General features: G+C 42.4%; 1 protein-coding gene across 4 annotated transcripts in view; it reads left to right on the top strand.

The window, feature by feature from the left end:
- trpm3 (transient receptor potential cation channel, subfamily M, member 3) overlaps positions 1 to 16,383 on the top strand; it is a 542,866-nt gene that overhangs the window by 282,921 nt on the left and 243,562 nt on the right. For all 4 annotated transcript variants that reach the window (XM_061980556.1, XM_061980560.1, XM_061980559.1 and 1 more), the window contains one exon: positions 648 to 727. In XM_061980556.1, coding sequence (XP_061836540.1) covers positions 648 to 727 — 80 coding nt within the window. The remainder of the gene's footprint in view (positions 1 to 647; positions 728 to 16,383) is intronic.

Raw genomic sequence — 16,383 nt, 5'->3', positions numbered from 1 at the left:
GCCGAAAACGGAAAACGATGTCAAGTTTTGCTGCATGCTTTGAATGGGTAAAAACAGCACCCTCTGCTGGACATCAAAAGCCAGTGGTCTAAATTAAAATCTTTTTTAAGATGCAAGGGGGATCAAACATGTCAACTTTCACTCATAATAATTTAAAACAGCCAAAATGATTTTGAAAAAAAACTTGAACTGCAAAAAATGCCATTTGTTTAGGATGCATGCAGAGAAATGGAGAGAAAAGCATGTATACATTTCAAACATTCTGTATTCAACAATCCTTCAACATACCACTTACCATGAATTGATTAACGTGGCCGACTTAAACAAGTTGAAAAACTTATTGGGGTGTTACCATTTAGTGGTCAATTGTACGGAATATGTACTGTACTGTGCAATCTACTAATAAAAGTTTCAATCAATCAATCAATAAGAGAAAAGCCTCTTTCAAACCGTCCTCTGCAGTGGACATTTGATTTTGGGCTATTTCTTTTACCAGCCTTGCAAATTTCGGGTGAAAAAAACAGCTCTTTATGTAAAACACAAAGACGAAATACTTCAAATATCCAAGAGTTTCTACATCTGTTTTGTTTTCTTTTGTCTTAACACCGACAAGTCGACTAAACGGCTTCATGCTCTTGTGTGTGCAGGCACAGAAGTCCTGGATAGAGAGAGCGTTCAGCAAGAGGGAATGTGTTCACATCATCGTGAGCGCCAAAGACCCCCATAGGTGAGTACAAGTACACACTCGTTTATCGCCACTAAGTGTTCCAGGCCTTACTAAATGATTGTTAAACAAATATTTTCATAGTTGGAGCATAAATATATTTAAATACGTTTTTTCACTTTATTAGAGTCCTCAAAACATGAAATAACACTCATATAGTCACCTTTACACTCTTTTACCCAATATATATCAATATATTGGGTATATATATATATATATATATATATATATATATATATATATATATTGTGTGGTTTGTGGGTATATATATATATTACCCAATAATATATATATATATATATATATATATATATATATTGGATATATAATATATTACCGAATATATTAATCTAAAATAATACTGGGCTTCAATGTGATATATATGTATATATATATATATATATATATATATATATATATATATATATATTGGGTATATAATATATTACCGAATATATTAATCTAAAATAAAACTGGGCTTCAATGTGATATATATGTATATATATATATATATATATATATATATATATATATATATATATATATATATATATATATAGTAGCGTTGTATGGTATACCGCTATTAGTATAGTACCGTGGTACTAATGAATCATATTCGGTACTATACCGCCTCTGTCGTTGTTACGTTATGTCATTGCTGGATTACGAGCAGACGAGCATGTTCGGCAGCGCACAATTACAGAGTACTTACAAGCAGACACTGTGTATAGACAAAAAAGGGAGAACTGACGCATTTTGGCTTAAAAACTAACGATAAGGTGAAGTTATAACACTGAAACGCCCTCAGGAAGAGGTGCTTTAGGACATGGCGAGCTAGCTTGCGGCTAAAGTCCATCCGCAGTCTACAGTGTTTTAGCTGCTTCTAAATCATCAATCCTCGCCTCCATGGCGACAAATAAATTAAGTTTCTTACTTTATAGCTAAACATGCTTCACTACACACCAAAGCTCACCGGTGTCAAAATGTAAACAAACGCCATGAGTGGATCTACACCTAACATCCACTGTAATGATACCAAGTACAGGAGCGTATTTAGTGATACTTCTAAGATTGCATCGATATTTTTTTGGCATCACAACATCTTCTTTCGTTTAAAAAATATGTATATTATGTTTATAAACTCAGGAAACATGTCCCTGGACACATGAGGACTTTGAATATGACCAATCCTGTAACTACTTGGTATCAAATTGATACCCAAATTTGTAGCTTTAACATGTTAACAAAAAATGTCTGTTTCATATATATATATACATATATATTTATATATGTGAAGATGAGGTAGATCATCTCAACTTGGCCATACTAAAAGTAGCTCGCCTGCTGAAAAGTGTGGGCACCTCTGATTTATATTTATATATATATATATATATATATATGCACACACGTATATATACACATATATACACGTATATGTGTGTGTGTGTGTGTGCATGTGTTTACATATTATGATAATATAATGGATATCAAGCAGCTAATCGTCAAACATGGATAAGTGTGGAGAGGGTGTGTTGAATGTTCCCATCATGCCTTGCAGTGGATTTCAATTTTGAATTTTTTATGGTGATGGGATGTATTTTTCTAAAATATCCACAAAGTTCAGTGAGCAGGTTGTGTTATGTGTGACCATACGTGTTAAATTTCTGTGCTGGTTGATTTTTATTTTCTGCACCATGATTAGGAAAGGTTGTTTGGATTGGATTATACAAATAATATGCTGTGCTTGTAATGCCAAAAAAGTACACGTCATGGTCACTGACCGGGGGTTCTTACATTGACCATGACGTGGTGACAGTTTGCCACCTGTCAAACCCCAGGATATTTAAATTTATTATGAAAAAACCCCGCAGAGCCAGGTTGCTTATTGAAATTGGCCATGGTTTAATCACCCCTGCCATAAACCATACATCAATCAAAAAAATATTATGCTTTTAAATAGGGATATATATATTATATATATATATATTTTTTCATAATATTTTGACATTGATGCATTTTAAATCTTTTCTGTTACAAAATAAAAAATACAGTGTTAAAAATGGTTTTCTTTGTTGTAAGTTGATTAATATATTTATTTTTTTGTCTAATGTTAATAAGGATACAATGTTATGCGTAGGTGTACTTATAACAATTTTATAGACAAAAAGCGGGGGGGGGGGGGGTTCTTCCTGGGGGGGCGTAACAGAAAATAATTGAGAAATAAAGAACTAGTATAAAAAGAAATGAAAAATAAACCTAGTTTATTGTGCTATCATTGTGTGGTAGTGTTCATGTCTTCTCCTGTGGATGTGCCTGACCAGAGCACACGCACACACACACGCACGCACACACACACACACATGCACGCACACACGCAGGAGTGTTACCGTAATAAAGATGACAATTGAAAATACAGAAAAGTGGTGTTTTTTCCCAGCCAGGTTGCCCGCGGTTGTTGTTTTACTCGATGCCTTGCAGCAAATAGTCCCAAAGCAAATCAACTCAAGTGTCACCAGCTTCTTATGAGGCGATGCAAAGGTCTGCAACACACGCGTCTGTGCACAATTGAGAAGCAGCAGCCACAAACGCTTGTATTATCTCCTATGAAAAAAAAAGAGAAACCGTGTTTGAGCTGGCTCTGTTGTTATTTACCTGCCTTCTCCTACCAGCGTCCTACCACCTGAAACAAAGCCTGCCAGGGACCTGCTTGCTTGCTCTAACAGTCGCGAGTCAAGCCCCAGTATTAGTTGCGCGTACCCTCAACAGCTGCCGCAGATTGCTGGTGGAGAATATACTGTATAAAATACTGTATTTCCTTTCCATGAACCACTCTGTGTGAATAAATAGGTGATGAATCAGACTGGCCTCGGTGCACCCCTTTATCGTCACGCAGCGACACGCAGGAGGAGTGTCCCGATACGGCCCACAAATCTCTTGGCTTCCACCAGCCCCGACTCCAAATGAACTACGAAGCTCAGTCGCGCCCTCTCCACTTCGAGACCCCCAGAAGCGCTTTTCTAGATTCAGATTGCAGTGTTGGGACTGGAGCAGATGGATTAACAAGGCTATAGTTCTAGGGATGGGATCTATTTTCGGTACCTGGTAATCGATACCAGTACGCAATAATACCAATGTTCGATACTCTTTTGTGTGTGAATGGATATCAATTGTTTTTAATAATAAAATCTCATTATTGTATTGCAACATTTAAAAATGAGCCAATTATGACAACTACTGTCCAGTTGTTATATCTTGTTTTATTATCACATTTCTGAGTCATTTGCAAGTTGACATTAAGTTGCAAGTCCAAGACGCTAGTTGACAATAGTGTATAGTTCGTTTTGTTTGTTTTTTTGTTGCACCCTAAAAAGTGTTAACACTGTAAATATCGTGCTCATCAGGCACAAACTGTTTGTAACGTGCATCTTAGTTGTAGTTTTAATTAACAAATTTAGAGGCGATGAATTCGCCATGTAAAATCGCTAATGCTGATCAGTGGGGCTGTAAATCCTCGGGTGCCACACGATTCGATTTGATTTGATTCTTGGGGGGAACGATTTGATTCTCGATTAAAAATCAATATTTAAAAAAAACAAAAAACATTGGGTGCCAGTTCTATGAATACCTACATTCCTCCATAAAATAAACAGCTCTGATCAATTTTTATATTACTTCAAAGAAAACTGGTTTTGTTTAATAAAATTCTACCTAAACATTTAATAAAGTCAAATAAGGCAACAAGAGAAGTATCCAACACGTCTCTTTTCTAAAGTAAATGTTTACAGCAGATATGATCACCTACATCAACAATATGATTTGCCCGAGTGGCTGGACAGAACAGATGACAAATAATACAAATTAATTAATGCACTTAAAAAAATCGATTTTTGATCCATTAGGAATCGTGACAAATAAGAATCGCGATTAATTTAAAAAATTGATTTATTTGACACCTCTACTAATCGGTAGCATTTCACTTGCAAAGCCAATATATATTAGCATCAAGCTAGTGCATTTTTGAAAACGTGGAGCCTTACTTTACTTATGTTGTATAGTTAGTTGTTTTATTTTGTTTTGTTTTTTGTTGCACCCTAAAACATTTTAACACTGTAAGTATTGAACTTGTTACGCTCGAGCTGATTAATTGTAACATGTATTTTAGTTGCCGTTTTAATAACAAATTTTGAAGTGTTGAAATTGTATATTAGCATCAAGCTAGCTCATTTCTGGAAAAGTGGAGCTCTACTTTACTTACGTTGGAGCGGTTTTTGAGTAAATTTTTTTGTTAGCAATGAAAATTGCAACATTACCTAGATAAAGTTAAGCTGAGTCTGCTCTCAGTGCTACTGGAGTGATCGCCAAGTGCCATAGTGCGAAGAGCCAGCTTAGTCGGCAACCGGGCCAGGTACCGTAACATGGCACCGTTGGATTTTACGGACCGGCGGGAGTCGGTCAGTGTCAAAAAAGTACCAAATTTGGTGTCCATTCATATACAGTTCCCAGACTAGGTCCCAATGAAAGGTGGGTAGAGTATCCAAAAATTGTACTCAAGTGAAAGTACCAGTACTTTAGAGTAATATGACTCAAGTCAAAATAAAAGGAGTTTTCCAAATAACTACTTGAGTAAAAGTAAATATGTGTTCAATGAAAAAAACGACCCAAGTACCTAGTAACTGGTGAGTAACTTCCGATTTATTTGGTAGCTATTTTTTTATTGGTACTTGCACTTCAGGTAGGAAGTTTTAACAGGGCTAATGTTAGCATATGTATAAAAACAACTTACTACAATGTGTTGTCTATAGTTGGAAATAAAATGTACTTTAGTCAATGTAACTTTGTAAATATAGCACGTTACTACCCACCTTGCCACAGACAAACAAGCACTGGAGTCCAATCCATTCGAGGCTAAGGTTAGCACATTTAGTTGCTAGCCACCTGTCAGCCAGGGCACCAACAATAAACACAGTACCACCTACAGGGAATCCGCGTTTGTGATGGATTAAAAGGCATAATCGCTATTGGCTGATCACTATACTATACTTCACTCGAAAATCAGCAATCCTGATCGGCGGCCTATTGGCATCTATGATTTATTGAAATAAAAATTAAAAACTTTTATAGTTGAATTAGAACATAATTTATATCAAATTGAAAAAACTAATGGAAAACAGCTTTAACTACAAAATACATACAGTAAAATGAATAAAGATGTAAAGAAACGGAAAACGAAGACCTCTATGAAAAATAAAAACAAAGGACCCAGATTTCCCTTGCCCGGACGCGTGTCACCGGGGCCCCCCTCTGGAGCCAGGCCCGGAGGTGGGGCACGATGGTGAGCGCCTGGTGGCCGGGTATGTCCCCATGGGGCCCGGCCGGGCACAGCCCGAAGAGGCCACATGGGTCCCACCTCCAATGGGCTCACCACTCATGGGAGGGGCCATAGAGGTCGGGTGCAGTGTGAGCTGGGCGGCAGCCGAAGGCAGGGCACTTGGCGGTCCAATCCTCGGCTACATAAGCTAGCTCTTGGGACGTGGAACGTCACCTCGCTGGGGGGGAAGGAGCCTGAGCTAGTGCTTGAGGTGGAGAAGTTCCGGCTATATATAGTCGGACTCACTTCGACGCACAGCAAGGGCTCTGGAACCAGTTCTCTCGAGAGGGGCTGGAATCTCTTCCACTCTGGCGTTGTACGCAGTGAGAGGCGACGGGCTGGGGTGGAAATTCTTGTTGTCCCCCGGCTCAAAGCCTGCACGTTGGAGTTCAACCCAGTGGACGAGAGGGTAGCTTCCCTCCGCCTTTGGGTGGCGGGAAAGGTCCTGACTGTTGTTTGTGCTTACACACCAAACGGCTGCTCAGAGTACCCACCCTTTTTGGATTCACTTGAGGGAGTACTGGAGAGTGCTCCACCGGGTGATTCCCTTGTTCTACTGGGGGACTTCAACGCTCATTTTGGCAACAACAGTGAAACCTGGAGAGGCGTGATTGGGAAGAATGGCCGCCCGGATCTGAACCCGAGTGGTGTTTTGTTATTGGACTTTTGTGCTCGTCATGTTCAAGCATAAGGGTGTCCATATGTGCACTTGGGACCAGGACACCCTCGGCCGCAGTTCCATGATCAACTTTGTAGTTGTGTCATCGGATTTGCGGTCTCATGTTTTAAACACTCGGGTGAAGAGAGGGGCAGAGCTTTCTACCGATCACCACCTGGTGGTGAGTTGGCTGCGATGGTGGGGGAGAATGCCGGACAGACCTGGCAGGCCCAAACGCATTGTGAGGGTCTGCTGGCAGAGAGAGTTTCAATTCCCACCTTTGGAAGGACTTTGAACATGTCACAAGGGGGGCCCTGGACATTGAGTCCGAGTGGACCATGTTCCGTACCTCTATTGTCGAGGCGGCTGATTGAAGCTGTGGTCGCAAGGTGGTTGGTGCCTGTCGTGGCGGTAATCCTAGAACCCTTTGGTGGACACCAGCGGTGAGGGATGCCGTCAAGCTGAAGAAAGAGTCCTATCGGGTCCTTTTGACTCAAGGGACTCCGGAGGCAGCAGACAGGTACCGACAGGCCAAGCGGTGTGCAGCTTCAGCGGCCGTGGAGGCAAAAACTCGGACATGGGAGGAGTTTGATGGAAGCCATGGAAAACAACTTCCAGATGGCTTCAAAGCGATTCTGGACCACCATCCCTCGCCTCAGGAAGGGGAAGCAGTGCACTGTCAACACCGTGTATGTTGGGGATGTTGTTCTGCTGACCTCGACTGCGGATGCTGTGGACCGGTGGAGGGAATACTTCGAAGACCTCCTCAATCCCACCAACACGTCTTCCTATGATGAAGAAATGCCTGGGGAATCTGTGGTGGGCTCTCCTATTTCTGGGGCTGAGGTTGCCAAGGAAGTTAAAAAGCTCCTCTGTGGCAAGGCCCCGGGAGTGGACAGAGGTGGGTAGAGTGGCCAGAAATTGTACTCAAGTAAGAGTACTGTTACTTTAGAGTTTTATTACTCAAGTAAAAGTAAGGAGTAGTCACCCAAATATTTACTTGAGTAAGTGTTGTGAAAAAACTACTCAAGTACTGAGTAACTGATGAGTAACCTGTTCGTTTAATGATGACGGCAACAAATAATGCACAAAAACATGAAAATAGCAATGAACAAATTCAGAGCCAAGAATATCTCTTAAGCAACTAAAACAATAATACATTAAATAATAATATATTAATATAAAACAAATTAAGGCAAATTGAGCCACAATAACTTAATAACAGCACTTAGGCTCAGTAGGCAGAGATTACAAAGGAAAATAACAAGTTAGCCTTTACGCAAACCATAAACTCTGATAGGTGGGGGCTGCACCTGGGAACACACTGCACTTCTGATTAGTGTTTGTATGCATGCGTGAGTGTGTGTGCGACTGTGCGTGTGGGTGCGTGTGTGTGTGTGTGTGTGTGTGTGTGTGTGTGTGTGTGTGTGTGTGTGTGTGTGTGTGTGTGTGTGTGTGTGTGTGTGTGTGTGTGTGTGTGTGCGTGCGTGTGCATGTGAAGTTTTGCATGTTCACTTAGAATCACTCAGTTAAGTGACTATTCAGTTTCAACAACTGGCTCTCAAGGTTCACACTGTGAAGCTGGAGTCCCGCGTGACTAAAAAGTCTCTCACAGGCTGCAGATGCTGGGAGGCCTGTGTTGATTTTCAGTAGCAGGCTCTTGATTTGAGGAAAGGAATGCAAGAGATCCATACCTCCAGTGGATGGACATGAAAGGTACCTCTCCAGCTCTCCTGTTTTTGATTGTCCTGTACTCAGCAATGCAAATAAGTCATCTTCATCAGAGTGACTACTGTTTGTGGGAGCATCATCCATCTCCAAGTCAGTGTCCAGGTGATTTTTGATATAGCCGAGGCCTGTGGCAAGAGAACGTGATTTCAAAAGAAATAGGTCTGAACATATTTGTTTTCCTTTCTACTGTATAGCCTTCCAAGCTGCTGGTTTTTGATGTGCTCCTAACTCTTGCTAGCCTATAATTTGTCACTGATACAATATGAACTTAAATAAAAATAACATTACATGGATTGATATACCCACCATCTTCATGTGGAAAATTAGTACATGTGCATAAGTATATTTACCGTCATTTAAGATGCTCTCATCAATGGTCCAGGATGTCCTGAATTTTGGTAGGAGTATAGCTGCTGCATTCAGCTCAGGTTGTTTCATCATCTCTTCAAAACGTTTCTGGATCCCCTCCTGCAGGACATCAATGAGAGGTCTACACACTTTGCAAGATGACTCCAACTTCTTCAGCTTGTCCTGCAACTGGTGAAGTGTTGGCAGCTGGAAGCCCATATGCAATGATGATTGCCCTCGGAGGATGTTCAGGGCCATGGCAACAGGCTTCATTATAGCAGCGTACTCAGTCAAAAATGCCATTTCAGCTGTATTGAGCCTATAAAAGATGTAAAGATGAAAGTTAGTATTTAGCAACTTTTGATACATCTATTTTTTCATTTTCATTATGTGTGTTAAATGAACATACAAACTACACAACAAATCAGCTACAATTATCGCATGACCACGTAAAGAAAACTATATTATGTTGCATTATATTGATCTTAAAACAGGTGGATTCACCCACATTAATCAGCAAAGCCCACATTTGTTCTATTGCACTTGTGAGTTCTGCCAACTTTTCCCCTTGCTCCTTCTGAATACGCACAACCCTTTCTACAGCGAAGAACAGGGAGCTCCAACGAGTTTGATTGGGCTGCATCTTGCCTTCACGTTCCACAATTTAAAATCAATCAATCAATCAATGTTTACTTATATAGCCCTTATATAACCCTAAATCACGAGTGTCTCAATGGGATGACAATGAGAAATGGGATGACGATGAGAAACCTTGGCGACCGATGCAATGGACGTTGAGTGGATCTAGCATAATATTGTGAGGATCTAGTCCATAGTGGATCTAACATGATAGTGGAAGAGTCCAGTCCATAGTGGGGCGAGTAGGAGTTCATCTTGAGTGGAGACAGGTCAGCAGCGCAGAGACGTCCCCAACTGATGCAGATGAGTGGTCCACCCTGGTGTACCGACTTTGGACAGCTAGAGCATCATCTGTGGTCTCCGAATCTTTGCCCCACCCATACTTGCCAACCTTGAGACCTCCGATTTCGGGAGGTGGGGGGTGGGGGGTGGGGGGTGAGGGTGGGGGCGTGGTCGGGGGTGGGGCGGGGGGGCGTTGTTGGGGGCAGGGTTAAGAGGGGAGGAGTATATTTACAGCTAGAATTCACCAAGTCAAGTATTTCATATATATATATATATATATATATATATATATATATATAATAAATACTTAACTTTCAGTGAATTCTAGCTATATATATATATGTATTTATTTTATTTATATATATATATATATATATATATATATATATATATACACATAAAATAAATACTTGAATTTCAGTGTTCATTTATTTACACATATACACACACATAACACTCATCTACTCATTGTTGAGTTAAGGGTTGAATTGTCCATCCTTGTTCTATTCTCTGTCACTATTTTTCTAACCATGCTGAACACCCTCTCTGATGATGCATTGCTGTGTGGCACGCACAAAAGTGCTTACATCAAATGCACTAGGGTCTGGAATCTTCCATCTCACCCTAGCATGGCCCAAAACCGGTCAATCCTTGCTTCCTGAGGAAGATCTTTACTGCCAAGCACTTGGTAGTCCACTACTTCTTCCCGGAGGCTATCCAGGTCCAATCGCAGCTGCGGTTTGGAACTTACAAGCGTATTTCTTCATCTTACTCATCATCGGCGTCGCCATGGCTGTATCTTCCTCGTTCTTCTGCTTCGTCTCCTTGTTGAGTGCGCAGTTGTGCACTCTCTAAAAGCCGTAGATGTTATAACGTGATTGGCCAGGACTCAGGTCCGCATGAAGCTGGAGGGGGCGTGGCCTCCAGCGCCGGCTGAAAATCGGGAGATTTTCGGGAGAATATTTGTCCCGGGAGGTTTTTGGGAGAGGCGCTGAATTTCGGGAGTCTCCCAGAAAATTTGGGAGGGTTGGCAAGTATGGCCCCACCTCTCCACGAAGGAGTGGGGGGGCTGTGGTTGACCTGCTGGTCTTATTCCACAGAGCACTCCATTTTGCAAAAGCAGCACGTGACAACCTCTTGCATGTTACGCTGTGTGCTCCTGCAGCAGTGGTGTCAACTGCAGAGATGAGATTGAGGAGATGGCATGCACACTTTTGGTGCTTTGGAAGATGATATTCGAGGCAAGTGTCATTATCCAAACTAGCAGACACATCTTGGTACTCCACCTCCGACTCACTCTCATCTTTTGACCCTTCTGAGTCTCTCTCCTCCTGTCCATCATCAGCGACTCCGTCATCTTTCTCCTGCGCGCCATGTTCTCGAAAGGCCTTCAGGAAGTTTGAACCGCGGTCTGTTGTTGTCCTGGTCACTTTTTCCCTGATTTGGTACTCGGAATGTACATCCTCTAATGCTGCAGCAAGCACATCAAATGTGTGTGAGCCTTTGAGACGTCTACAAGCTAATGCAGAGGAGTGTCTCTCCAGAGAGTTATGGTCTATCCAGTGGCTGGTGACACCTAAGTAACTACGTTGTCTGGCAGACCAGCAGTTAGTTGTGGTAGCAACGTGATTTCCAGCACTCAGTGTTCTGACAATTATGCTCTTCATTGTCTTTGCAGCTTCCTGTATTCTACAGCTAAATGTTTTTTCTGGTCATAACTGTACACTGAGGTAGCAGGGTTTCTATCATAGTCTTGAAGGATGGTGTCTTAACCACAGAAAATGGTTGATTGGCTTGACATACAAAATTTATCACAAGCTTGTCAAATGTTGTCTGCGTTACCCGCCGTGAAGAGACAGTAAGGGAGCTTGTGATCTTTGCATTCTTGATGGGGGGGTTCCTAAGCAGAAGACGATCTTCTCTTTCTGTGGGATTCTATCAGGTCTGTGTATGTTGTCAATTTATTGGGGTGAACCCTCTGTTGACAGAAAAAAATATCAAAGAGGCTACAGGGAATTTATCCATTAAAATACTCATCACCACACCATGATGGCGGGACACCATGACATAAATGTGTGAAAAACATACAGGTAGGACCTAACAGAAAAAGTAAGTTAATAGAAAATACATTGTTTAATTCACTGAAATCAACTGGCAAAACTTTAAGCTTTAACTTCATTTCCTCTCCATCGTGGCTAAGTTACTCTGCTTTGCTGTGTGTGTGTGTGTCTGTCTGTCTGTCTGTCTGTCTGTCTGTCTGTCTGTCTGTCTGTCTGTATATGAGGCTGCAGTGCGTTAATACATTTCCCCACACTATGTACTTGACAGTGATTCATAGCAGGGAATCTAACATCAGCCTACGGTGACAGCCAAAATATCTACTAACGTTACGTACCGCGATGTGCTTCCTCAAGTTTGACGTTGAGTTTATGTAAGCTGAAATGTCCACTTGTTTGGGGAGACACATGACAACACATTACATAACTGTTTTGTTTTTGGTGAACATCGATTTTATGTCAGGCCAGGGGTGTTCTCCCTCTTCTGGTTGACGCGAAGCGTTTGTTGATTTATCTGCCATTGTGTTGTGCTGCTTTGCTGCCGTTGTTTGCCGCTGAAACTTTAGGTGCAGTTAATCATGTGACCGCCTGGCTCTGTTTGATTGGTGAAACGGAGCCAAACCTCACCAGTGACTGTATTTGATTGGTGAAACGCAGGCATGCGATAGATCCTACTTTGAATGTCTGTCTGACAAACCAAAACAAACAAAGCGTGCATTAACGGATCGATAAAAATCAGTAGCGGGTAGCGAGCTGAATGTAGATAAATGGAGCGGAGTAAAAGTAGACTTTCTTCTCCATAAATATACTCAAGTAAAAGTAAAAGTATGTTGCATTAAAACTATTCTTAGAAGTACAATGTATCCCAAAAGTTACTCAAGTAGATGTATCGGAGTAAATGTAGTGCGTTACCACCCACCTCTGTGAGTGGATGAGATCCACACAGATTTTTTTAAGGCTCTGGATGCTGTGGGGCCGTCTTGGTTGACAAGACTCTGCAAAATCGCGTGGACATCAGGGGCGGTACCTCTGGATTGGCAGACCGGGGTGGTGGTTCCTCTCTTTAAGAAGGAACCACCAACAGTGTTCCAACTGTCATGGGATCACACTCCTCAGCCTTCCCGGTAAGGTCTATTTAGGTGTACTGGAGAGGAGGCTACGCCGGATAGTCAAACCTCGGATTCAGGAGGAAAAGTGTGGTTTTCGTCCTGGTCGTGGAACTGTAGACCAGCTCTATACTCTCGGCATGGGAGTTTGTCCAACCAGTCTACATGTGCTTTGTGGACTTGGAGAAGGCATTCGACCGTGGGGAGTGGCAGAGAGTATGGGGTATCGGACTGTCTGATTGTGGCAGCCCGCTCCCTGTATGATCAGTATCAGAGCTTGGTCCGCATTGCCGGCAGTAAGTTGGACCCGTTTCCAGTGAGGGTTGGACTCCGCCAAGGCTGCCCTTTGTCACCGATTCTGTTCATAACTTTTGTGGTCATAATTTCTCGGCGCAGTCAAGGCGTTGAGAGGATCCGGTTTGGTGGCTGCAGGATTAGGTATCAGCTTTTTGCAGATGATGTGGTCCTGATGGCTTCATCTGGCCAGGATCTTCAGCTCTCACTGGATCGGTTCGCAGCCGAATGTGAAGCGACTGGGATGGGAATCAGCACCTCCAAGTCCGAGTCCATGGTTCTCGCCCGGAAAAGGTGGAGTGCCATCTACGGGTTGGGGAGGAGATCTTGCCCCAAGTGGAGGAGTTCAAGTACCTCGGAGTCTTGTTCACGAGTGAGGGAAGAGTGGATCGTGAGAGCGATAGGCGAATAGGTGCGGTGTCTTTAGTAATGCGGACGCTGTATCGATCCGTTCTGGTGAAGAAGGAGCTGAGCCGGAAGGCTAAGCTCTCAATTTACCTACCGATCGATCTGACTTCCCATCCTCACCTATGGTCATCAGCTTTGGGTTATGACCGAAAGGACAAGATCAGGGGTACAAGCGGCCGAAATGAGTTTCCTCCGCTGGGTGGCGGGGCTCTCCCTCAGAGATAGGGTGAGAAGCTATGTCATCCGGGGGGAGCTCAAAGTAAAGCCGCTGCTCCTCCACATCGAGAGGAGCCAGATGAGGTGGTTCAGGCATCTGGTCAGGATGCCACCCGAACACCTCCCTAGGGAGGTGTTTCGGGCATGTCCGACCGGTAGGAGGCCACGGGGAAGACCCAGGACACGTTGGGAAGACTGTCTCCCAGCTGGCCTGGGAACGCCTCAGGATCCACCAGGAGGAGCTGGATGTAGTGGCTGGGGAGAGAGAAGTCTGGGCTTTCCCCGCGACCCGACCTCAGATAAGCGGAAGAAGATGGATGGATGGATGGAGAAACGGAAAATAAGAAATTACATTATGTTTGTAAAAATGTAACAAAATAACAAAAACAGTAACAAACATTTAAAGCAGGGCTATTCAACTACATCATGAAGAGCCCAACGTCTAAGGGCCCGGACATTAAAATGTTTCTTTAGAAAGTGCCCCCTGCAGGTTATATTCCTTTGAGTCTAAGTATTTACAAGGTAAACACATCAGCTTTCACACTGCATTATTCTGCCCTGGCTACTCGATTCCAGCGTGTGCAGCTCGACAGATAGTTAACAGCATGAAGAAACATAAACTAAGTTTTGTTGATGATGGATGTTCCTTCTTTTGAATTATTTTTCTTCCCCAGTTGTATTTCTTTGCACGTCTTCCTTTATTTACGTTTGTAAGACTGAAAATATAAACATTACAAAAGTATAACGTACATCGTATATGTTGTATAAATATTGCCCATTGTGTATGTTACGTAAATGTCCATTGTGTATGTTACATAAATAAAATAGAAGGTTTTGTGTTAATACACACAGCAAACATTGCGCAGATGAGGTATAATGCAATTAAACCTGAGGTGTAGCTTTATCGCCCTCTGCTGATCAAATTCAGTGCTACATGTATTGAACCAGTTTCAATCGCCAAAAACAACACGAATACGGAAGACATCGCAAAGTTAGCAATTGTATTAGACAAGAGTGACAGCGACAAGACTTTGTTGTCTTGTCGCTGTTAAAAGTCAGATTTTCGCGATTTATTTGGATTTTTTTCACTGTCGATAGTGCCATCTTCTTCTACTCACTCACTGCTGCTTCATTTTAACACTTTTGCTATTTGGAGGATGTTCGGCGGGCCAAATGAAAAGCTTTGGTGGGCCGGATGTGATTTAAAGCATATGTCAATATTGGCAAAAAAAAATCTTATTCACCCCAATTCTACTGGAAATTGATTACTTTAAAAAAAATTGATTTTGAAAAATCGATTTAAATTAAAAACATTTCTTTTAATACAAATCAATTTTCAAAAACACTTTTTTAGGCCATCTGTGAGATAGGTTCCAGCACCCCCCGCGACCCCGAACGGGACAAGCGGTAGAAAATGGATGGATTGATGCATGCAATAAGAAAGAGCTTTCCTAACCTGTAACCTGTTTTGAAAAGCTTTTATATTATAATTTTTATACCAAATAACACAATGCGAGAATTGTGTTGAATTGAGAATCAATTCTGAATCGAATCGTCAACCCAGGAACAGGAAACGGTTGTTAGGTGCCCCAAAGTTTCACACCCTTAGGAAACATACAGTACCTATATCTTCAGGATCTTCATGAGATGGCCTGATGTATTTACAAACGTACTACCAGTATAAGAGTATATTTCTAAAAAACTGCTTGTTAGTCTGCAGGCTGAGGACGGGAGGTTGTGAATTGTGTGAGGTTAGGACGGATGCCGCCATGCTTTCTGGTGCCAAGGACCTCTTGTCTGTTCCCATCAGATCCCTCCGTCAAATTGTCCTGACCTTAAAAAGACAGCGAGGACTTGGCCCCAAGACATGACAATGAAAAACAAGTCATGCAAAAAGCAGCTGTTACTGTACACATACAGAAATATCTCACTGCGGTGTTTCATTTGAGTCCGTGTTGGCAGGGACGTAATTTGGAGGGCGCTGTAATTTTGGGTCAATTTTTCCAAATTTTGGTCCCGTTCACTGGGTGATCACCAAGCACTGACCAATCGGGCAGTTGGATGCGGGTGAAGAGACGATTGGCCACCGAACGGCAATACGAATCCCATCCATCCATCCATCTTCTTCCGCTTATCCGAGGTCGGGTCGCGGGGGCAGCAGCCTAAGCAGGGAAGCCCAGACTTCCCTCTCCCCAGCCACTTCGTCCAGCTCCTCCCGGGGGATCCCGAGGCGTTCCCAGGCCAGCCAGCAATACGAATCCCGATCGAGTAAAATAAAGACAAAAAAAAAATTAAAACAAGAAGCAGAAACACCCGATTTGTCGGCGCTAAGAGAACAAGAACGCATTCTTCTGGATCCCAGGCAGCGCGAGGCTTCAGGTTTTAGCCTTTTGTTCCAGAGCACAATGTTCGAACCTCAACCAGGACATACGATTCAACTATATCATCATGTAATCTTTAAATATATATATACTGATAAAGCATTCCCCAGGGGCCTAGGTGCACCCCCTCCCTCATAATATCTAAAAACAGACCAAAAAAAACCAAAAGAG

The sequence above is a fragment of the Nerophis lumbriciformis genome, linkage group LG20 (assembly GCF_033978685.3).
Source record: "Nerophis lumbriciformis linkage group LG20, RoL_Nlum_v2.1, whole genome shotgun sequence".
Classification (NCBI taxonomy): domain Eukaryota; kingdom Metazoa; phylum Chordata; class Actinopteri; order Syngnathiformes; family Syngnathidae; genus Nerophis; species Nerophis lumbriciformis.
The sequence above is the reverse complement of the archived record's forward strand: the minus strand, read 5'-3'. Positions and strand labels throughout refer to the sequence as shown.